The sequence below is a fragment of the Ranitomeya variabilis genome, chromosome 2 (assembly GCF_051348905.1).
Source record: "Ranitomeya variabilis isolate aRanVar5 chromosome 2, aRanVar5.hap1, whole genome shotgun sequence".
Lineage (NCBI taxonomy): Eukaryota > Metazoa > Chordata > Amphibia > Anura > Dendrobatidae > Ranitomeya > Ranitomeya variabilis.
Genome location: NC_135233.1, coordinates 524013499 through 524038557, shown reverse-complemented (window position 1 = coordinate 524038557; position 25059 = coordinate 524013499). Strand labels below are relative to the sequence as shown.

The 25059-nt window shown below is 39.5% G+C and overlaps 1 protein-coding gene across 2 annotated transcripts in view; it reads right to left on the bottom strand.

Annotated features, from left to right (window-relative positions):
• Positions 1-25059, bottom strand: part of ELP4 (elongator acetyltransferase complex subunit 4) — a 552864-nt gene that overhangs the window by 209166 nt on the left and 318639 nt on the right. For both annotated transcript variants that reach the window (XM_077288061.1, XM_077288062.1), the window contains exon 9: positions 17794-17900. In XM_077288061.1, coding sequence (XP_077144176.1) covers positions 17794-17900 — 107 coding nt within the window. The remainder of the gene's footprint in view (positions 1-17793; positions 17901-25059) is intronic.

Below are 25059 nucleotides of genomic sequence, written 5' to 3'. Positions count from 1 at the left end.
TACATGAATATGGTACCCAGTTCCAGGAGGAGAGTCTCCTCTCATCCAGACCCTGGCATAGCCACATGCATAAAGTGAGCATTTCAATGCAATCCTATGGCAGCGGAATCACGGTGACTCCGCAGGAATAATGAACATGCTGCGGATTTTACCACTATGTGATTCCGCAGGGGGAAAATCCGCAGCATGGGCAGAGCAACTGCGGAATCCCATAGGATTGCATGGGAATGCGGCTTTTAAGCGTTTTTAAGTGTTTCCGCTGCGGCAAAAAACGCAGCAGAAAAGCATAAAAAAGCAACGTAGGCACACAGCCTAAGTATGCATTTGCACTTTATTTACGAACAGACTTAATGGGCCTATGAGAGTCTGACACAATTATTTATTTTCTTCTTTGTTTGATCTGATTTACTGCATCCGACCCTTTTTCTTTTTCTTTTTAAAGGGAAACTGTCAGTAGGATTGTGCACAGTAACCTACAGACAGTGTCAGGCCGGCGCCGTTATACTGATTACAATGATACCTGGTGATGAAATCCATCTTGTGGTTGTTATTTAATCTTTATTTTCAGTTTTGAGTTAATGATAGACCCGTGCCCGGCCTGTGGGGTCTTCATGTGGTGCTCTGCTTAGGTATTCATACTACAGACTGCTGACAGGTCACTGATCCCTCACTGACCTGCCCCCTAGTTTATATATATATATTTTGAGGGGAAAAAATCCCCTTCTGCAGGCGGTGGCGCCTGCATGGCAGCCTGATTGTATATGTAATGTGTATATAATTCATTTGTTTGAGGTTATCCTGAAATCCTTAAAAAAAAAATCCATGATCGTGATCGCCGATAGCTGCAGCAGTGCCATTCAGACACTGGTCAGATTGTAAAATTTGGCCTTGTAATGAAGGTGCAAACAGTCTTGGAGAGTGAAGGGGTTAAAAGGCATGAGATTTGTTGCAGCACATTTACTAGAATGTGATTATCTTCAAATTACGGTAATTCTAAATGTGCTTGTCTTGGGCTGTACTATAGGGGACTATTACAGTACCAATGCCCGGCCACCTGTAGGACTCTCTGGGACTTCAATCCGATCTTGTGTTGATAAATTTTATGCCTTTATTTTCTGCAAAAAGGAAATCTACAGAACTATATGAAGCAAAACACTACAGCCTATCTATTTCATTACATATTACCGTAGCAGACAATTTTAGAAAAGTCTGAGATGGAGCAAAACAGTTGTTGTCTTTGGATATTTAACAATTGACCTTTTTTAATGATCACATGCAATTTCGTGACCAATAAATACTTTATTGTGCCATAGATTTTCTTTTTATCTGTTAATAATGGAGGAAATGAAGCAAAAATAACACATAAATAAATGCATTGACTTTTTGATGGCGAGAACCCTGCTGCATGCGGCTCTATTCTGCACAGATTGATGGAAACCCCTGTGGAACCCTTTACTCAAGACCTCTGTACAAGTGTAAACAAAACCTACACAATAACTTATTTTTCTAGCGTAAATAGGCACCATACAATGTGATTGTATACAGTAACATTGAGAAGTAATTTCCAACATTTATATGTGATGCCAGAACAGAAGTGGTGCGCACCTCACTGATCCCCATTACACCTGCTCTGACGCTTCTCAAGTCCCAACTGGTTTGTCCTTCCTGGTCTCTACTGACACAAATGAACCACTCGGCCAATCAGTGGCTGAGGCGGGTCACTGCTGTGGCTGATGATTGGCTGAGGAACCTAGTAGTAGAGACCAGACCAGAGAAGTGTTACAACAAGAGATGGGTGATCAGCAAATTTTTTTTTTTTTTGTTTTAATGCCATTGGGACACTTTTTTGGGGAAAAAAAGCTAGCATCTGCTCAGTCTTTTTAAAGATTACCTGTCACCACGTAAAAATTTGCCAGGTTTTGCTCTCATTTTACTCTTGATGCTGCCCTGCATCTGCCATACAGTTGCAGAGATGTGGGCCTTTTCATTTTGTGCAAGTTTTAATGGTCTTTACAAAGGGGCACTGCTCACAGGATTCTCCAGGGCATGTCTTTAGGCTGCTTTACAAAATGATCCTGTGACCAACAACCATATGGTAAAGACCATAAAATTAGCAGGAAATAAAAAGGCTCACATCTATGGGACCATATGGCGGATTCGAAACACAAAAACAAACAGATTACTCAAGATCCAATATAAGTAAAATAAGAGGAAAAACAGGACACTTGAGTCTTGGTAGGGTATGTGTCCACGTTCAGGATTGCATCAGGATTTGGTCAGGATTTTACGTCAGTATTTGTAAGCCAAAACCAGGAGTGGGTGATAAATGCAGAAGTGGTGCATATGTTTCTATTATACTTTTCCTCTATTTGTTCCACTCCTGGTTTTGGCTTACAAATACTGATGGAAAATCCTGACCAAATCCTGATGCAATCCTGAACGTGGACACATACCCGTAACTGGTGCTCTTTATAAGGAACCTGAATACAAAAGTGAAGGGCACAACCAAAAAGAAAAAAACAAAACCATAAATGATGAAGATGGGATCACCTACAGCATGTTATAAGGCCGGGGTCACACTTGCGAGTGCAATGCAAGAAATTCACACAAGTCTCTTGCATCAATGCCCGGCACTGCCGCCGACACTCAGGACAGAAACATGTGGCTGCATGTATTGCTATGCAGCCGAACGCTCTGGTCCGAACCGCTGGCAGCAGTGCCGGGTATTGATGCGAGAGACTTGTGCGAGTTTCTTGCATTGCACTCGCAAGTGTGACACCGGCCAAAGAAAGAGATACATGCTGAAAAATAGGGAACACCAAAAGTAAAAAACAATACTTTGTCTTACGATCACGCATGTGAACAAAGGACAATATTAAAAACATTTAAAAACCAAGACATTGTTAATTTACATGTCACACCCACCATAAGGAAATGATGCTCCTCCACAAAGAACCGTTCTAAGATATGCATGGCACCAGATATGTCTCTGTACAAACTAAGATGGTGGGTATGACACGATTGAGAACATGAATAAGTTAGTGTATCAAGCTGAAAAAAAGTACAAGCTTATAAAACCAAACCTGTCTAACATATAGTAGGCCTATATTCACAGCACCATGTGACAAAATGTATAGCACCTATAATATCAAAAATATAAAACTGTAAGCAAAAAGGACAATGATATAGATCCTGAAGCAAATAATAATATAGTAAAGAACAGGGTCAAGCAATATGGATATAAAGTGCATAGGTGCATGCCACATGTAAGGTTAGAGAGGGATATAAACGCCTAGAATAACAAGACCACACGTTTCAAAGTGACAGTGACACCTATTCATAAGTTGAATTCAGGTTGTGAATAAGAAGTATCACTTAGAAACGCGTCAACCAGGACATTAAAATTCTCTTGGGACTTTCTCCTCGGACGTTGTATACATACATTGTACAATGTGGATTTTTCCCTGGAATAATGTTTTAATCGATGTAAATAAAACTTGGGATTTTATTTGAAGTGTTGGATCCACCCCTTTCTTTCTCTTTCCTTGGATTAGGGAACCTGTGCACTCGTGGATAGGCAAGCTGATAATACTTTTTCCTTCTCTTTCTTGATCAAAATGCTTTGAATTATAGATCTTTTTCTAAGTACACAGGGAGAAATCTGTCAGCCAAGTGAAGTTGGGTGGGAAAAAGCTAACAGGAAGCGCCTAAGACTATCTAGCTTAGACACAAAGTCCTAAGGACAACTTTTCATAGTCCAGATAGCATAAAACTGATCACAGGTTCCCTCTAAGCAGTGGTTTTCTTATCAGGGCTTTTTAGCTGTATCTTTACATCAATCACTATTGGCAAAAAAGAACATATCTTAGAGGCCGAGGAATCACAAATAAACAAAAATACTAATTTCAATTATAAGACTCATATCCTGTGTCAGGACTCGAACCCAGCAGCTCTTGTGCACCAGGTGGGGTGGCAGCTCCGTCTGAGATTTTCAGCTAGCAGAAAAGTGCCTTGCTAACCCAGATACTAGTACCTGTGGTGTTTCTGATTGTCTCCACCCTGTGATCTTCTGATTGAACACCTTACTTAAACCTGGCATTGCACTTTCTTACTTGCAAGATTATTGAGCTCCCAGCCTTTAGTCAAGCTCTCCTTTTACCTGCTGCTTCATCCAAGATTATACTGCTGCTACCGTGTACCGACCCCTGGCTATTCCTGACTACGCAACCTGCTGATCTTTCAACTATACTGCTGCTCCTGTGTACCGACAACTGGCTGTTCTTGACTATGCAATCTGCTAATGATTCTAATATACAGCTGCTCCTGTGTACCGACCTCTGGCTATTCCTGACTACGCTACCTGCCAGTGCTGCGCCTAGTGGTTGCAATACCACTACTCCAACCAAGGTCAATCGATAACATGCTGCTTTTGAGTAGCAGTGTTTCTCAAGTCAAGAAGAAAGAAGTCTATTTAGCTAGTACATCACCCCAACACCCCATGATTTTTTTTTAGGCCAAGTTGACCTACTTTTTTATGTTATGGGTCTTTGGAATGAGCAGGCCCTTATTCTTGGAGTAATAACAGAAGTATAGAAAAACACCTATTGATCACATTGACATACAGATATTGAAATTAAATGGATATATTTCTATAACATACACTTCTCACAACAGAAACACAAACGTCTTAATGCCAGTTACTAGAAAGGCAGCATTAATAAAAAAAAATAAAAAAAATGAATTACCGTACCTTTTTTTCTTCAATAGAATTAAGGGACATACTAGAACAACTGTGACACCAGGGCTATGGGAATGTTATTTTTAGACAGCAGGATGATGCAGACAAAGCAGAAACAGTCCAAGAGAAGATTAAAATTCCAGCAGTTTGCTTTATTTTTTTTTCTTTTTCTAACCATTCTTTGCCAGTCTCTGAGAAAATAGAAATGTTTTGTATTTTTTTGAAAGATTATACCCATACCTACACTAGGAAGAAGTGACCCATGCTTAATTTATGGCTTGTTGCTGCTCTATAGTAAAAGGGCAATGCAGTCCTAAAAATATAATTTGACATTTTATAGAGCAATGGGAAATCAAAAGTTAGAAATATTTTGTTTAAATAAAAAGAAATCACATGCAAACACATGGATATGACTACTACAGTTGTCTCCGGAATTCAAAATAGGGTTCACATCGGCATCTCCTGTTTCGATCCTAGGCACTTTACAAAATGATGTTTAAGTTCTCCTTTCTCCCTGGCATAAGATGCAAGTGCATGGAGATAGACGGCTGTAGCACAATACCGTAACATGAATATCTTAGACTGTGCATGCATGGAAGCCAACACAAGTCAGCTCATACGGTCAGGGAGGTAAGCTGCTTGTTGACGGTCTTCAACTGGCCACCAGGGCTGTGGAGTTGGAGTCATGGAATCGGCGTCCATTTTGGTGGAGTCTGAGTCGGTTTAAAGTAAATCAACTCTGACTCCTAAAATATATAATAAATTGGTACAGTAGTACAATGGAGGATGTGCTGTAAATGTTTTCATAAGCACTTGGGAAAGTTATGAGATGTCCTATAAATGTCTGTTCTGTTCCTGATCTAAGGATCTTGGCTTTTAGTTGAGATTAATCTGTGCTGCACTTTATGTACATGCTCAGTAGTGACCAGTGCTGTGGAGTCGGGGTCATGGTGTCGGACTAGGAGTCAGAGAAATTGATGGTCAAAGGTTTGTCTTACCGACTCCACAGCCCTGCTAGCAACGCCAATCATTTTGGAAGAAGAAGACCATAGGAATCAAGAATAGATCTCTGGCGCACTGTCAACACCATGCCATTCAGGATCACTTCAATCAAATGGAAAATAAAACAGCAAACATACAATTGTTCCCATAGCCGAGGAGTAAACAGGCCCTTTTCAAAGGAGCAATCTGTTTTATTTAAATGGAACCAAAAAGGTCTGAATGCCAATACGGTCAGATATCACTGACAGAGCACATCTTTGTTATACTTGCAATTCAACAGCAATGAATACCCAGTGCCAGTGTGAACAGAGCTCTGAATTGATAAAATGTAGCAATTGGGTTACTTTATGACCTAGGGCCTTATCCAAAGTTGTCACTGACTTGCAGGCAGGTCTATGGCCAAATAAGATATAAAGCATAAAGACATCAGATGGTGGCCCAGAAATAAGTGAAGACAATAGAATGTCAAACTCTGATAGCGGCATTTAACACGCACTTCCGGCAAGCACACCGGAAATCCACCCATCGGTTATCCCCATCACGTGATCGTGGGTCACCGATGGGTTGGCATGACAACCATAGGTCTCCTGCAGACTTCTGTGGTTGTCGCTGCCAGATTGCTATGAGCAACGACCGATGGTCGGTGCTAATAACAAGTGAGTAATTCTGCTACATACAGGCGATCTGATTATCGCCTGTATGTAGCAGAGCCGATCGGGTTATGGCAGCTTGTAGTCTCCCATGGAGACTATTGAAGCATGTAAAAAGTAAAAAAAAAAATGTTTTTAAAAATATAAAAAACATTAAAAAATATATAAAAGTTTAAATCACCCCCCTTTATCCCCATTCAACATAAAACATAAAAAAAAAATCAAACATGCACATATTTGGGATCGCTGTGTTCAGAATCGCCCGATCAATTAAAAAAATGATTAACTTGATGGTTAAATGGCGTAGCGAGAAAAGTCAAAACGCCAGAACTACGCTTTTTTTGTCGCCGCTACATTGCATTAAAATGCAATAACGGGCAATCAAAAGATCGTCTCTGCACCAAAATGGTATCAATAAAACGTCAGCTCAGTATGCAAAAAGTAAGGCCTCATCCAACCTGAGATCATGAATAATGGAGACACTACGGGTCTCGGAAAATGGCGCAATTCTTCTTCTTTTTTTTTTAACAAAGTTTGGATATTTTTTTCACCACTTAGATAAAAAAAAAAAAAAAACTAGACATGTTTGGTGTCTATGAACTCGTAATCACCAGGAGAATAATAATGGCAGGTCAGTTTTAGATTTAGTGAACACAGTAAAAGAAAAAAAAAAAAAAACAAGTGCGGGATTGCACTTTTTTTTGCAATTTCTCCGCTCTTGGAATTTGTTTCCCGTTTTCCAGTACACGATATGTTAAAACCAATGGTGTCGTTCCAAAGTACAACTCATCCTGCAAAACACAAGCCCACACATGGTCATATTGACCAAAAAAAATAAAAAATTATGGCCATGGGAAGAAGGGGAGCAAAAAAATTAAAACAAAATTATCTCTGGTTATGAAGGGGTTAATATTAAAAAATATTAACAAAAATACTGAATTATTACTTCATTATACCAGTCCCTTACCAATCCTACAGATATCAACATATGCTAATCTGAAGGTAAACAGAAAGGTAAATACAATTAACTAATACATAGTAACATAGTTATTAAGGTTGAAGGAAGGCTTTAAGTCCATCTAGTTCAACCCATAGCCTAACCTAACTTGCCCTAACATGTTGATCCAGAGGAAGGCAAAAAAAAAACCACGTGGCAAAGAGTAAGCTCCACATTGGGGAAAAAAATTCCTTCCCGACTCCACATACGGCAGTCAGACTAGTTCCTTGGATCAACACCCTATCAAGGAATCTAGTGTATATACCCTGTAACATTATACTTTTCAAGAAAGGCATCCAGTCCCCTTTTAAATTTAAGTAATGAATCACTCATTACAACATCATACGGCAGAGAGTTCCATAGTCTCACTGCTCTTACAGTAAAGAATCCGCGTCTGTTATTATGCTTAAACCTTCTTTCCTCCAGACGTAGAGGATGCCCCCTTGTCACTGTCTCAGGTCTATGATTAAAAAGATCATCAGAAAGGTCTTTGTACTGTCCCCTCATATATTTATACATTAAAATATGATCACCCCTTAGTCTTCGTTTTTTCCAAACTAAATAGCCCCAAGTGTAATAACCTATCTTGGTATTGCAGACCCCCAGTTTTCTAATAACCTTGGTCGCTCTTCTCTGCACCCGCTCCAGTTCAGCTATGTCTTTCTTATACACCGGAGACCAGAACTGTGCACAGTATTCTAAGTGTGGTCGAACTAGTGACTTGTATAGAGGTAAAATTATGTTCTCCTCATGAGCATCTATGCCTCTTTTAATACATCCCATTATTTTATTTGCCTTTGTAGCAGCTGCCTGACACTGGCCACTGAATATGAGTTTGTCATCCACCCATACACCCAGGTCCTTTTCATTGACCGTTTTACCCAGAGTTTTAGAATTAAGCACATAGTTATACATCTTATTACTTCTACCCAAGTGCATGACCTTACATTTATCTCCATTAAAGCTCATTTGCCATTTATCAGCCCAAGCTTCTAGTTTACATCGATCATCCTGTAATATAAAATTGTCCTCCTCTGTATTGATTACCCTGCAGAGTTTAGTGTCATCTGCAAATATTGAAATTCTGCTCTGTATGCCCCCTACAAGATCATTAATAAATATGTTAAAAAGAAGAGGGCCCAATACTGACCCCTGTGGTACCCCACTGCTAACTGCGACCCAGTCCGAGTGTGCTCCATTAATAACCACCCTTTGTTTCCTATCCCTGAGCCAGCTCTTCACCCACTTATACATATTTTCCCCTATCCCCATTATTCTCATTTTATGTAACAACCTTTTGTGTGACACTGTATCAAAAGCTTTTGAAAAGTCCATATACACTACGTCCACTGGGTTCCCTTGGTCCAGTCCGAAACTGGGTAACATTCCCCTACACCTGTAACATATGTTAAAAATAAACTGTTAGATGCTTTCATCAGAATAAGAATTAATAGCCACAAATTACACAACATCCAATTATGGGATCTAACATGCGGCTCAAACTCTAGGAAAGTTCATAACAAAAAAAAGGGAAAATAAACAAGCATGCTTGGCCCAAGGGAAAGTCAACAAGATAGCGGTATCAGCTCATTTGGAAAAAAAAACAGAAGAGCCGCCTGAGGCTTCCTCTATCAATCAGACATATCCCTGTCACTACAGCATCATATGAGTACAAATCAGAAAAAATGTATATATTAAAACATTACTTACTGGCAATAAATATACCCAACACAAACATGCAATGTAACTTGACTAAAATATTAGGTATTTTCTAGCATACTTATTGAAGGAAACTTGCAAGGCTGAGGTTGAAATGACTAACATGGAAAAACAAAGAACAACCACTACACTTTGTAATATATTCTTCATGGCATTCCAGTCCATGAGATCCAGTCTTGACCATGGCTATAGCTGATCTTATAACAGCTACTGAGCCATGGAGAGTGTTCATAGATATGGAAAGTATTCCTCACCCTTGTAGAGGAGTGCCTGCAATGACAGCACCCGCCATCTTTTTTCTTATATATCTCTGCAGTGTAAGAATTTAACATTTGCTTAAAGTGACCAGTCCTCAGTCACATTATATATCTGTAACCACTCGCACAGGTGGGAGGTGTGTGTGGTTAGTCAGTCAGACCTACCCAGCTCTCCGACTAACCCTGTAAGCCTCCCTTTAAATCTACACAACAATACTTGTGGGACTACAGGTCCCAGAACAACATTATCGGCTTACAGCGCAGAGTATCTCCCTCTGCGACACATACTGGCCATTTATAATCATGCCGGATACTGTTTCACAAACCCAGTTATGCCTCCATGCGTATCCTGAGGAGCCCATACAGTGCCTCCAAGCTGCAGCATGGGTCACTGCATCACAGTGCACAGCTGCCATCATTTACAGCTATTATGACAAAGCACTTACAAAGTTTAGCTGTTCTAGTAGGAATTTCATGACATTTTTAGCTGCATCATACATGAAAAGCAATAAACAGCTTACAACATAGCAAAAGGATTTCATTGTTGATAGATATTAATCAGGAGAACAGTGAAAAAAATGTCTTATGGTATTAGATAGATGTCCTAGGTATTAGGTATACTGTGAAGACGGTCATCAAAAAATAGTTTGAGTTTGGCACTGCAGTGAGCTGGACGTCCTTCTTAAATTTATGAAAACACAAGAATAATAATTAGTCTGGGGGGCTGCCAAGAGGCCTAAAACAACATTAAAGAAGCTGCAGGAATTTTTGGCAAGTATTTGTTGAGTAAGGCATGTGACACACAACAATCTCCCATATTCTTCACATGTCTGGCTTGTGGGGAAGGGTGGTAAGATAGAAGTCTTTTCTTACAAAGAAAATTATCAAAGCCTGACTATGTCTAACTAATACCTACATCAAGTCTGCCAAAAGCATGTGATAAAATGTGTTATGGTCTGATAAGACCAAGATTGAACTTTTGGCCATAATTCCAAAATATATGTTTGGAGCAAAGCCCACACTGCGCATCACCAAACGAACAACATATTCACAACTAGGCATGGTAGAGGCAGCATTATGCTTTGGCGCTGGAACTGGGGCTTTAGTCAAAAACAAGGGAACTATGAGTAGTTCCAAAAATAAGACAGTCAGTTTTGTATCAAAACCTTCAGGCCTCTGCTAAAAAGCAGACGATGAAGAGGAATTTCACCTTAAGCATACCTCCAAATCAACAAAAGAATGGCTTCGCCAGAAGGTTTTGGAATGGCCCAGCCACAGCCTAGACCTGATTTGGAGCATTACAAGGGAGAGTGGACAAAAATTGCCAACTCTAGATGTGCCGTGCTGATAGACTCCTTCCCAAAAAGACTGACTGCTGTAATTAATTCAAAGCATACACTAGCAAAGTATTGTTACAAGGGTGTGTATATTTATGAAACCATATTATTTTAGTTCTATATTTTTCTTTTTCCACCAGAAAAGATTTCAGTTTTAAGTTTTGAAATTATTACATTACAAAAACCTGGCATTTTAACAGGGTGTGAGGACTTTTTATGATCACTGTAACGATCCCACTTCAACAATTTGTAAACAGATTTCAACTTTTGAAGGAGAATATGTCGCTAACGTTACAGTGAATAACGGGGCCTGTATCCACCAAAGAAGGAGTAATGCACCTTGGAATAAGTTCCCCGGCAGATTCTACTGTGCATATTGTTGCGGACTGTCAGTAAAAGCAAAGAGTGAAATATGTGGTAGAATTCCACACCAATGACTGACACACTGTAGATATTCTACTCATACAATTTTGGCAATACGCAGATGAGATTTGCTGAGATCTCTCTTTCTTGGCTGGTATGGTATGATAGCATATGACAAATTATCAAGTTTGCCAAGTGTGAACATAACCCAAAAGTCAAGCCTTAGAAAAGGGAAAAATCTGTCTTGTTCTTTGGTCCCATTGTGGTAGCAGAAGAAGTTCTTGTATAACTATTTAGTCATTTTATACAACCTATCATGTCAGGTGATCCAGTGGGATTGTTTTCTTCTTCTCGAACAGATACGTCTAACTCGTCATAAACTGAAACAACAAGCCAAACTTTGGTGAGGTCGGGAATCTTAAGAGTGATAGACACCGTCCACTGCACTGTGACAATCCTACTTGTTTAGCCGACGTATCAGTTGAGTATATTTTATAGAAGAGATCAAACCACCAACTTGTAGAACTTGACGTATAAGAGTTTTAAAATACTAAGGTAAAATTCCCTTTTTAACATTTGCTCCATTTCTGAGTTCTAAGCAGGTGAAGGAGCTGTTACAGCAAAGTTTCAGCAGCAGAGTCCTGTTTATCATATCATTTAGCTTGGAAAACTCTAACATATCTGACATACTTGGAGAAGTTACCTAATCAGGGAAGTTTTAGCATGTGTCTGGTCATGTAGTCATCTTTTAGTCAATCATCAGAAAATCAAAGGCAAATTGGCATGACTCAACCCAAACTTTAATACCGCATGATTGTGTCGTGTAAGCTTGTTTTGTGCGAGGGCTGCTGTGGTTTTAGCAAGGAGATTAAGGACCGGACCTAAGCTGGCCAACAAACCTTGCCCTGCTGATGCCTCAAGCCCTTTGAAGTCTGACCACCATACCTGGCATAACTACAGTGGGAACTAGACTGGTGTCACATCTAATCACGCTGCCTGCCTTAGCCGTGCTAACTATGGGCTTTACTAATTGGCCCAATTGCGGATTATACCTTTTGCTACAAGATTCAAGACAATAATTTAGTCAAACGATGGTTTTTATCTCCTTGTAATTAAGATTCCAAAAGGGGGAATGAATAGGATTAGACAGCTGAACTTCAATATGACTTTTTTTTAAAGGTTTTATTCTCTATGGAGCCACAATGTGTGCACAAAGTCATTATACATGTATTCCTTATCTTCCCCTTGAAATTAAATATTAATGATGCACTCATACAGTCTCACTTGAAGAGGTTGTCTGATAATTGTTGACATATATACAGGATTAACCATAAATTTATGTCAGCTATTGACATTCCGGTCATGGTGGTACCATCACCATGTCTAAGATGAGAAATTTGATGTGTGTCAAAAATTTTGTCAAGGAGGCATAAAATGTATTCTTAGTTGCTAGTAACGGAGACAGAAAGGTTGGCACTGCTACCACACCGGTACTGCAAATTAGTCCAGAAGCGCAAAATGGCAAAAATGTATTATATGCAACCAGGTCTAGCACTGCTGAGCTCGTAGAGAAACAACACTGAAACAAGGTTATGGAGGTTAAAATAAAGGAGAAAAGGCGACATTCACCACTGGTTTATAAAATATCAGCACTTTAGTGTGGTCATTACATGAGGAGACATGAGGGAGTGATTGAGAAACTGCTGTTTCGCATAAACTAGGATTCTTCTGGCTCTCAGCTGGAAAAACTGTAGTTCCTGAGAAACAGCTGTTGCTCAATCACTGCCTCGTGTCTTCACTCTTCATGTGGCAACCACAATAAAGAGCCCAAATTTTACATATCAGTGGTGAGTGCCACTCTATCTCCTTTCCTCAACCTGCAGAACCTTGTAGCAACGTTTAACATCAATGAACCAAAAAATTGTAAGCTAGATAAATGTGAACTCTGAAATCCTTTTTTTTTCATTAAAAAATAACATTTTGATCATAGTAAAGTATCTTTCATGCATGGCGTGTTTCCACTTCGGAACATGGCCAAATTAGGCTGGGGCTACAAAACAATATTGTCTGAGACAACTGTCGTGCCATCAAACTTTGCAGCGCAATACATGTGAAGGGTACAACGGTCACAACCAGGAAGTCACAACAATCACTGCTATTTGGATTGGCCAAAGTGGGAGTAGGCAAGGAACTGGACAGATAAAAGTGCAACCATGCAATGGAAACATCGACTGGCATCACTGTAAACATCAGATTGGGATCTGGCTGCAGAAATCTAATATCTTCAGCCAGTTTCTGACATACAGAGCCTTTATAATAATTATGAAAACTTTTCATATGAAACATTAAATTCTAAATGAAAAATAAAATGGACTTTAAACAACAGACAAAAAGGAACTTGAAACAACATCACTATCAAAGCCAACATTTTTCAATGGGACTTCCTTTATGAAGCCCAGCAGAGACATTCCTGTGGCACGGCACTGACGAGGTGACTATGGTGACAGTAACCCATTGAAAAAGACAAGATGAGGCAGCAATTAAAATCTTCTGTAGGATGTAAACGTGCTTTTTTCTTTTTTATAAAACTCTCGCTGTTATCCTCCCCCTCAAGAATGTTTTCCTTTGGCTTTTATTTTTCTACAGAATCTCGGAGATCTTGTGAATCCAAATATTCTAAATGAGATGATGTACAGCACTGGCAAAAAAGTGATCTCAGTTTTATCAAATAAATGATACATAATAGCTTCCTATGGGAATTCGTCTTAGGCACAATTCATTTCAATTATGGAATACAAACTTCCATTAATAGCTCTGGATAATTTGGAGATTTTTTTTTTTAATAGATTGAAATAGGTTTGGCACATGTGTGTCGGCCGATGCAGTCACATATCGGTGTGACTACAATGTCTGCACAGTGCTGCAGAACATGATAGCACTATAGAAGTGAGCAAAATAATAAATGATGGACACCATGTGTGAACGCACCCTTACGCTGACAGTTTTCGTCCTTGTGTGTACTCCAGATCAGGGAAAGCAATAGTTTGATAGTCAGGTCATCATTTGGACATCTGATCTAAGGTCTCGAGGACCAATAGGGAGAACCCAGCGGATCTAGTTAGAAGCTAGCCTTTATAGTGCCAGGTTCTGCGGATCCCACAAAGAAGGGAACTGTCCACATTGGGGCAGGTATCGGCTTTATGCTACATTTTAGTGCTTGCTGTCGACCAGTAATACTTGCTGGACAAGGAGCAATATGCACTCTGTTTTATGTGGCCGGCACTATTCTATATGAATATTACCATAACTTTTTAATCTTTTCCTCTTAAATCCTGTACACTATTTTTTTGTTAATATTGTTATGCAAAGGTGAAATTTAAAGAGGACGTTTCACCAAATTGTTCATGTTGGAACTAAATACATGATGTTTATAGTGCTTCAGGGCAGAATATATACCGTATAAGGTATATTTTTTAAAATGTTGCCTCTTCGATGCAGAGATATTAGCAATCAAAGTATTTGGCACCTAATGAGTTAACCTTTGTTAAGTCCAAGTGGGCATCATCATAGAGCAACTCATACAGGGAGAAGAAGTCCACACCGAGTGAGCAGTATCTGATGACACCCATTTAACTCATTAGGTGCCAAGTACTCTGCTAGCTAGTATCTCCGCAACGGACAGGCGAAACGTAAAATAGCAGCAATTCTTACATCATGTGTGCAGCTCAAGATGAAAAATTGGTGACATCTTCTCCTTAAGGTGGACTCCATCTACTAAATTCATCAAGACAATAAGGCAGCTGATCATATATTCCAAAGGCTTGTCACACACAGATAGTGTTTTTCAGCCATTTGTGGGAATTGTGAAGAATTGCCATTTGATATGATCTTAAAAGTGTCAGCAGCAGCTCTAGACTATGATAACACTGTGCTTACTTATTCTTTTATCTTGCGTTATACAATTACTTTACCATGTAATCATCAAGGAGACTTAAAAAAAGACTGACCATATGTTAGATAGGATTTCTACCAAGATGAAGTGAGAACAATACAATCTACGTATTCATTATGTATGGAAATAAAGTGGTGTGAACACAGTCTATACACTTTGTAAGAACCTTCCAAGGTAGATTTAGGAGGATTCCAGGATGTGTACCTCAAAGGAAGGTTTCAATGTAGTTCAGAAATGGTGTTACCGGATCCTATGATCGTGTTACATGGAGTTTCTTCATATGGTAGCAGAATTCACACTAAAATCTGCTTCAAGTCCATAGGTCATAAGCTTCCCAATCATTTCAATGGGAAATGTGCCTAATTTGTACATTGAGTGCATTTTTTCTGCTTATTCATATTTTTTTCAAATATGTAAAAAAAAAAGCAACATGCCAATTCTTGGTGCATTTTCTGTGCTGAAAAAGTATCCAGTTGTAGTAAAAGCTCAAAAATGCATCATAGACAAAAAAAAACATAAAAAATTGCACCAAAAATCAATTTTTTTAACATAGATTTTTGGATCATCCCTGACCCAAGATCCAGAGAAAACGATAGGCATTATCATTAGTGTATGGGCTAACCACATACACATTAAATAGGTCAGAACTTTCTCTAAACCCAGCAATTGGGCCAACTAATATACATGGCCAGATTACTTCTCTCTTCACCCTATCAGGCACGAGGTCCAACAGTTCTGTATACCTGTCCTTTCAATTTATTCATTCATCTCTTCTGACAACAGGTCAGAACGTGGAATATGTCGCTGTTACTATCTATCCATCCATCCCTCTATCCATCCCGCTATCCATCCATCCCCTCTATCCATCCCGCTATCCATCCATCCCCTCTATCCATCCATCCCCTCCATCCATCCTGCTATCCATCATCCCCTCCATCCATCCTGCTATCCATCATCCCCTCCATCCATCCTGCTATCCATCATCCCCTCTATCCATCCTGCTATCCATCCACCCCCTCTATCCATCCATCCCGCTATCCATCCATCCCTCTATACATCCCTCTATCTATCCATCCATCCCCTCTATCGATCCATCCATCCCTTTATCTATCTATCCATCCCCTCTATCGATCCACCCACCATCCATCCATCTATCCATCCTCTCCATCCATTCCCTCTATCCATCCATGCAATTCTCTATCTATCCATCCATCTCCCATCCACCCATCTATCCCTCTATCCATCCACCCCATCCATCCATCCATCCCTCCATCTATCCATCCATCTCTCTATCCATCATCCCCTCTATCCATCCCTCTATCTATCCATCCATCCATCCCCTCTATCTATCCATCCCTCCCCATCTATCCATCTGTGCTATGAAACTTCTATACTTTACAGCCACCTCTCTTGCAATGATTTTTCTACCCTAGATAATTGCATTTCACTAGATATGCATTAATCACAATCAAACCTCTAAGATTTGTTGGCTATTACCTTGCTCTCCTTGTGTACATGCACTACAAAACCCGAGGTCTCCATTTCATCCTTTATTGAATCCAGCTATGTAAATGTTATCAAAACATTTACAAATTCAAGTGGAAAATCAAAATATTACCAAAAAATCACCCCCTTTCCTCTCTGCTTCTGAGGACACTGTAGTCACAAAGAACTTGTCAGCCTTTGTTTCAATTGATTTAAGTAGCTACTAAAGAAGTGTCTCGGTACACGGGACCCTGTAGCACCTATACAGAGATGGCCTTCCTGGTGGACAGTCTGCCTGATTAACCATTAACTACTCCCCATCAGATCAGATAATTAAGCACACCAGTAAGCATTACTTAGGAGGAGGGCATCTTAATTTGTCAATAGCTAGCACTTTCTTGGCTTATTTATAGCACAAACCTGCTTACAAGAGTAAAGAATAAGAAAGTGAAAGACGGCTCTTAAGTTGTCCCTTGGAAGTGGCCAACCAAAGATGGAGTAGGGTCAAGAAAGGGCCAAAGTAGTCAGCTAAGGGTGAAGTCCCAGAGACCAAAGCCATGCCAGTCTTCATTGCCAATCATTTGGTGGTGGTCTAAAATATGCTAATTTAATGGTGACAATTCTCTTTTTTATGGTTTAAGGCAGTTAAGGACAAGTGGCTTACGTAAAACCTTTTCATTTCAAAGGGGATTAGGGACACACTGGGCTGTGGGATGGGGCGGGGGTCACATCATGGATTTATTTAAGGAATAAGCTACCTAAAGACTTCAAAAGGAAGAGATCGTACCTTAGAAATCATTTGGATTTTTTGGAGGACTTTTATGTGTGATAAATGGAGAAAATTATTTTTTCAAACAAAAAATAAAATGAAGACGTAACACAAAACCATTAAAAGGCTGAGATATTATTTCCCCTTCTTGTCTGCACACATCAAGAGATAATTGCCAACAATGTAAATATATACGGCTCCCCAGTTTGTCCCATCTCACCAAATTAGAGCAAATAATTAATCAACAGACATTTCGTTTTATTGAATTAAGTCTCTGGCCTAGTTTCCCTGCATGTCTTAAGACTTTCTTGTGTTTTCTCTAATTTGAGGTATTCTATTTGCCGAGCCTGGCTATGACAAACAGATAAGACATTGTGCATAATAAGGAGTCTGTGCGCTGGAGCGGACCAACCTGCAGATCTGCATTACATAACAGTATACCCGGCGCTTTCCTTCAATGTTATGTTTGGGAGATTTGAAAATGAATAAATGAAATAAAAAAACAACTAAACTGGGATTCTTACCTCAATACTGAACATCCTTCTTTTCAATTTAAATGCCAGGTCCTTGGTGTCTGACACATCAGAAATCAAACTGTTAAGTCGAGGAATCTTGTGAACAAGACATAAACCTTAAGAGAGAAAAAAAAAAGAATCGGGGACAAAATTAGAGAAAAGGAAAAAAAAACCTCCTGTCTTCGAATGAATAAATTAGAGTCTTAAAAGGCAATCTTGGTATATTTGAACACATTCACTTGCTTTCTCTATTTAAAGTGAAGCTTGCTACTGAGACCACTCAAGCAAGCTGGGTGATTATGCTCAAGTAATGAAGCAGAATAAGATGGAGGAATCCTTGTGCAAGGCACACTAATTGCACTTTGGTACAGATGTACAGATGTAAAGAGGGATCTTAGGACTTGTCAAAGCTGCGGCAGATTTGTGTGCGATTTTCTGCTTGTATTTACAGTAAGCAAATACGGCTATCGCCTTCCAAGCTGCCCACGGCTCTGTGGAGTGATCCTTATTTTATTAACTGCACCAGTAAGCAGCCAGCACAACATGGCTCTCTGGGTTACTGATAACCAGTGAAGCTCTAATGAAGGCCATTTCATTTTACACCTTGCTCCTCAGCTTTTTCGGGTGTGACAAACAGTTATTTTTAGAAGGTAAATGGTTGGAGAGAAGGCTGTAACCCTTCTCCATCTCTCCCGGACGGAATTTTCTTGATATTTTTCTTTGCATGTGAGAAAGTGTGTGTTTCATGTTCCATTCAGGGTTCCGAATGCCATAGGTAGACTGCCAGGCTGGCACTCTGTCAGTGAAAATTTATGCTGATCCCTTCTGACAAGGACGCTGGATGGCTTTTTTTGTGCTGCCGAAAATAATTTCTTAAACAACCCAGGGGTAATTTTCCACGGCAGATAACTACAAAATGGCCACAGCAAATCATTGCCGTTTTGTTTGGAGAATAAAAAAAAAAGAACTGATCAGTGGTGAAGATGTAAATTGTACATAGGAGGGATGAAGAAAAGAAAACTGGAAGGAGACACCAGGGGGAAGAAGCTACAAATGTGGCCATTCAGGTCACGCAGAACAGACATCATCCGGTGATACTGGAGCTGCTCATGGTGGAGCTGCCGAGGTTCCTCTCACTGTGGAGAGAACACCTATACGGTTCACAGTTTGTTTTCTACCAGATTTAGGAAAATCTGATCTGCAGCTAGAAGTCTAGAAGGGAAGCGGATTCTCACCAAGGTTACCATGGGACTCCGGGACTTGTACCCACAATAATGGCAGTAATTTATGCAAACTGTGAGCACCGCCCTGAATCACAGCCGTTTGCCATTCATTTCTTTCCACATTCACGATGGACACAAGTTAACCCTTTTGAAAACTTTTTTTTTAATCAGAAAATGACCATTCAGAATAGCAATTAATAAAATAGAGTAATGAGAGAAGAAATTAGAGAGGCAAATAAGTACGTTTATATTGATTCTAGTTATTTAATAGTTTTACTTAATTTGAACAACTGAAAAATAAATAACTAGAATAAGCATGAATAGACCCTAAGCTGGGAATCAATGTTTTCTTGTGGAACAAGTTGTACTTTTAAAAGAAACCATTCATTTTACCCCATAATGTACTGGAAAATGGGAAAAAAATTCAACGTGCGGTGAGATTGTTAAAAAAAAAAATCTGCAACATTGTTTTTTGGGACTTATTTTCACAGTGTACATGTTGCGGTAAAAAATTACCTTGAAATTGCGATGATACCCAACTTGTCAAGTTTTTTAATTATTTTAGTGGAAAAAAAAATCTGAAGCTTTGAAAAAAAAATTTGGGGGGTTATGTCACCATTTTCCAAGACCCAAAACAATTTTATTTTTTGGCCGATGGAGCTATGTGATTGCTTATTTTGTGCAGGGCGAGACAATGTTTTCCTAAGTACCATTTTGAGATAGATGTGACGTTTTGATGGCATGTTACAGCCATTTTTTGTAGAACTGCAGCAACCAAAAAAATGTAATTTTGGCGTCCTTGAATTTTTTTCATTTATGGTGTTTATCAACGAGGTTAATTGTTTTTATATTTTGATAGATCAGACTTTTCCGAATGTGGCGATACAGAATATACAGAATATATTTTTAATGGGGAAAAAGTTTTTTTCTATTTTTCTTTTTACTTTCCACTGATTTTGCTTGTGCTTACATACAGTGTACAGCATCACTGCATATAACAAACATCACAGTCTTCTTAGAAGTCTGGCCACAGGCAGCTCAGTAATGACAGGAACGGGGTTCATAAGTTGACCCCCAGCTGTCATGGCAACCCATTGGCGACCTGCGATAACGTCATGGGTGCGCCGATGGGTGGGGAAAATGACAAACATGCATGCTGGTGCGTGTCAAGTGCCGCTGTCAGAGATTAACAGCGGCATTGAATAGGTTAACAATGGCGGGCAGATTGTTAGCGGCAGGTCCTGTAATACACAGCCATTACCTGTCAGGTATAGGGCAGGCTCGTTGTGGGATCCCGCTCCTGACACCCACTTCATACATGCGCCGTATATACAGTATACGACGAGCGTCCTGAAGGCATTAAGCCTGCTAGAGATTTATAATATTCTCAGTAAGGGAGAAAATAAAGTATTTCTCACAGCACAGGCCTCCACTGATGCAAAATTACTTTTAGAAATAAAACAAGATCTGACTAAATGACACCAACATAGTGATGTGCGGAAGATGAGGTGGCCATTATAGACACAACCACAGCGCTTACTCCACAGAGACCCAGGCAAAGCCCCCTCTTCTCAGAAACTGCAACACTATGAGGCCTACCTGAGACCGCCACAATGCCCCTACAGTAGGACCTGCCAGAAATGCGCTATTTAATACTATCGTAAGGATCTTTCCTCTTGGTCACAAGGTCAGGGCAAAGGTGCCAAAACTTTCCACTTTACAGTTAGGTCATCTACAACGAGAATCATGAAAAATATAAAGGAACCGTTACAATTTATTTTGCAACAGAATCTCCTCCGACTTCTAATAGCTGTTGCAGAATACCAGAACAGGACAGAAGACATTTTACAACAATTTTGGCACTTATCTCCAAATCTACATTTACACTAAAGCTCTGTTCACATATGGCTCATGACTTCAACTTATATTGGAAGATCGATCTTATGTTGACCCTCTCAAGATCTCCTTCTCTACTCCCGTCTTATCTTTTCTTCCCACAATCGCATCCAAGACTTCTCCCGTGCTTCACCCATACTCTGGAACTCTCTACCCCAACACATCAGACTTTCGCCCACCATGGAAACCTTCAAAAGGAACCTGAAAAACCACCTCTTCCGACAAGCCTACAACCTAATAATAAGTCACAAAGCACTGTCCCGTCCACTGTAACAGAGGTACCACCAGTAATTGTTGGGCTCAATCTATCCTATTGTGTCCGGTGGAGAGTCATCATGTTCATCCTGTTGTTTTAATGGCAAATACAGGGTCATGTGCAGTGCCCTTCTACCTATTTAATATGCCACTGTTTGTGATAGAGGCACCAAAGCAAATGTGAACAGTACCTAAAGTTGGCAATACACACTACATAAATGATGGCTTAACCCAACTTACTATCTGATGTATATGAGGAGCTCCCAATTCTTCCCTAATGATGGATGTCAGGAGGGAGAAGGATTAGGCAGTTGTATTTCCACAGTTGTTAAATGCACTGCACTAGCGCAACTCCTAATGGGACAAGACCTCCCATTAAAGCAGAAGGACGATGCTGGGCGCAGGTGCTGCGAATGATCAGAAAGGTGGAAGGCTCACTGACACACAGGCACTGCCCACAAAGTGGTTGCAATATAATTTGGATACAGAATAAAACACTGATTTTTTCACCAATGATTAAGTTGATTAACAACATTACATGTGTCTTAAAATATCTTTATAGAGCAACTTTCTGTTTCATTTTTATTTCACATATCAACAGTGCACATGAAAATATAGGGATGAGAAGCCGGAACGATAAAGAAACAAGACAGAAGAAGGATCAACACCGTCAAAATGTGCTGCTGAAGAAAAATGCCATCAATATCATGGATGGTAGAAGAACAAACAAATTAATTTTGGAACAAATAAAGCCAAACATGTCACCCAAAGCAAGGATCACTAAGCAAAGACTTGCCTACTTTGGACATATTATACGAAGAGTGCAATCACTGAAGAAGGACAACATGGTCGGAAGAATAGAAGGAATATGGCAAAGAGGCAGATGATCAACCCGGTGGCTTGATACAATCAAAATAATGGTGGAGAAGACCCTGGTGGACCTATCTAGACTTGTACAAGATCAATCTTCCTACAGAGCATTCATTCATCAAGTCACCATAGTTCGAGATCAAGCTGAAGGCCATTAATAATAATAATAATAATAATAATAATAATAATAATATGAAAATAAGAAACTGAGAAATCTGCTTCTGTCTCCTCAAGGTATGATTTGTCAATCTCAATATAATAATAATATAATATCTATATAAACTTAATACAGATTTTATTGGTGAATTGAGAATTTTGAGAATGATCAGTCCTGGAGGAGAAAAAAGCAGATTTCTGTCAAAAAATGTAATACCCTTTCTTATTTTCATGTGTATTATTAATTTATAAAAACTAATAATAAGATGTTTTCTCTTTAAGCTTACTACCCAAAGCTGGTACTAGGGAGGGAGACAGATAACAGCAAAGGGAAATTCAACTGTAAATATGGCTGATAGTAGGAACAATGTATTGTACTGTGAGCCATACGTGCAATAAAATATATAGTTCTACAAGTAGACATCTACATTGGACATATGGGACGGAAATACCAGTGAATACATTATCTCCCGATCCCCATCTTTATCCTGTTGCCATTCATCAGGAATATGCATTATTTTTTGCACATCAAGTGGACTGAGAATGCCAGATCTAGAAGTTGGCAACCAGTCAGCTTTCTGCAGCTTCCACAACACATAATATAAAGGAGTCTCTGGTAGACATATTGTATTTTGTTTGGGGAAAGAAATCTCTGTAGACCACTGAAATAACAAATACAAACATTCTGGAGCGCGGCCACATGTCTGTCACAGGAGGAACAGTATTAATTCATTTTACACTGGAAGCAGTAAATGGTGAGAACATTAGAAGACAGCGCGAGCTTATTACAGATCAGAAGAAATGGATCTCACAGTACAATAAATAAAAATCATGCTAATAATTGGAAGTACATTTAACTCCTTAAGAACCCGGACATTTTCGCTTATGCGCTCATTTTTCACTCCTCTCGTTCCAAGAGCCATATCTTTCATATGTTCCCATCGACATAGTCGGATGATGGCTATTTTTTTTACAGGATGAGTTCTAGTTTTTAATGACACCATTTATTTTAACGAGAAACGGTAAGGATTCCAAATAGGGTGAAATGGTGAAAAAACAAATTCTAGTTCTAGAAATCTTTTCTGGGTTTTATTTTTTACGACACTCATTCTGGGGTAAAAATGACCCAGGTTAAAAGGTTTTTATCTTTACATTTTATTGGTTATTAAATTTCAGAAACCTGTGAAAAAAAAATAAATTGCCCGTGTTGCTGTTGTCTGAGACTAGGAACATTTTTATTTTTCCATACATTGAACTCTGTGAGGACTTGTTAACTGTGTGCCGAGCTGACATTTTTATACAAAACCATTCTGATGCTGATGATTGGAAAAACTGCAATTTTGGTATTTGTATTTTCTTTGCCCCATTTAAAGTGCAGTTTGAATATTTTTTTTTTATTTTAATAGACCAGACTTTTTTGAATGTGAAGACACCAAGTATGTTTATTTTAAAAATGTTTCAACTTCTTTATTTGTGAAGGGGGAAAAGGATGACAATTTAAACTTTGAAATAATTCTATTTTTCCTATATTCTACAGCCCCTATGGGGACTTGGGAACATTCGATCACTTATACTGTATACAGCAATGTTCTGCAGTATAACCACAACATACAGTGATATTGTGCTTCTAGACGTCAGGTATAGGATTCTTCAGTAAGCTGCCTGGGGTGATGGTAACTCATTGACTCCCCGCGATCTCCTCCCGGCAGGATAATGGGAGCCGGTGTGGGAGGGCACTGTCAATGATATCATGTAAATGCATGCTTAGGTCAGAGATTGGCAGTGGCATTTACATGGCTAAACTGCAGCCACCAGAGCCAGATCCTGCCGCCTTAGTTACCGGAGCTCAGTGATCACTCTACAGAACAGCGGCACTGCCGGTGCATCTGTGGGACCTAGCGATCATAGGATCCCAGGTGTCTGCCAGCAGTGTCCTAGCATGTGTCACTCCAGTCAGTTGTTTCCCCTACTTCTGGGGATGCTATAGATGTTTTTTTGCTTATTTTATTCCCATTGCATCACTTAGTAGTCCTTTTTTTATATAAATCCGCCATATGGTTCCAGAGATATAGATCTCTTTATTTAGCGATAATTTTTGTGGTCTTCACCTAGGGGTCGTTGCTTCAAGTGTATCCAAGTTGTACAGCCTGAAAACATGCCCAGAGAGAATCTCGTGAACCATAGACAGTAAAAATTAGCACTAATAAAAAAAGGGCCATACAGTATGTCTGGGACCGTATGGCAGAATCCATATGGATGAAAAAACAAGCAAAGAATGGAATACTCAGGGGAGCAGTGGGGATAAGAGAAGAGAAAAAAATGTCCACTTCGTCTTGGTGACAGATCATCTTTAGGACAAGCCTTGCATATCCAGCTCTCAACTCCTTACACTACTCCTAGAACTTAATTTCTCCATCTTCTCCATTGCCTCTGTGTGCGTACATCGCACTGCACTCGGATGACATCTGAGTGCAGTCTGATATTTCACACGCATCAGGTGAAAGGGTGCGTGCGATCTGATTTGTGGTGCCACTCACAGAAGGCTGCAATTCTTTTCTCATGCCAAATCGGTATGAGAAAAAAAAAACAAAAAACTTTGGGTCGAGTGCTATCCGACTCATGTTACTCAACAGCCTCATATATGACTATGACAGAGTTCAGGTTAGGAAACCGGTGGCCAGTCCATACATTGCAGCCCGCACTTGATACATAGATGTGTAAAATAAGCCTTAAATAAATATCTAATAGGACCTTCCCATAAATACATACATGGTGAATCAAGGCACACACATATTTTGGATTCATTTCTAACAAATCTGAACTGGTGAAATGATGTATTGATCTTATTTAACTCTCCTTCACCTGCCAGGAAATG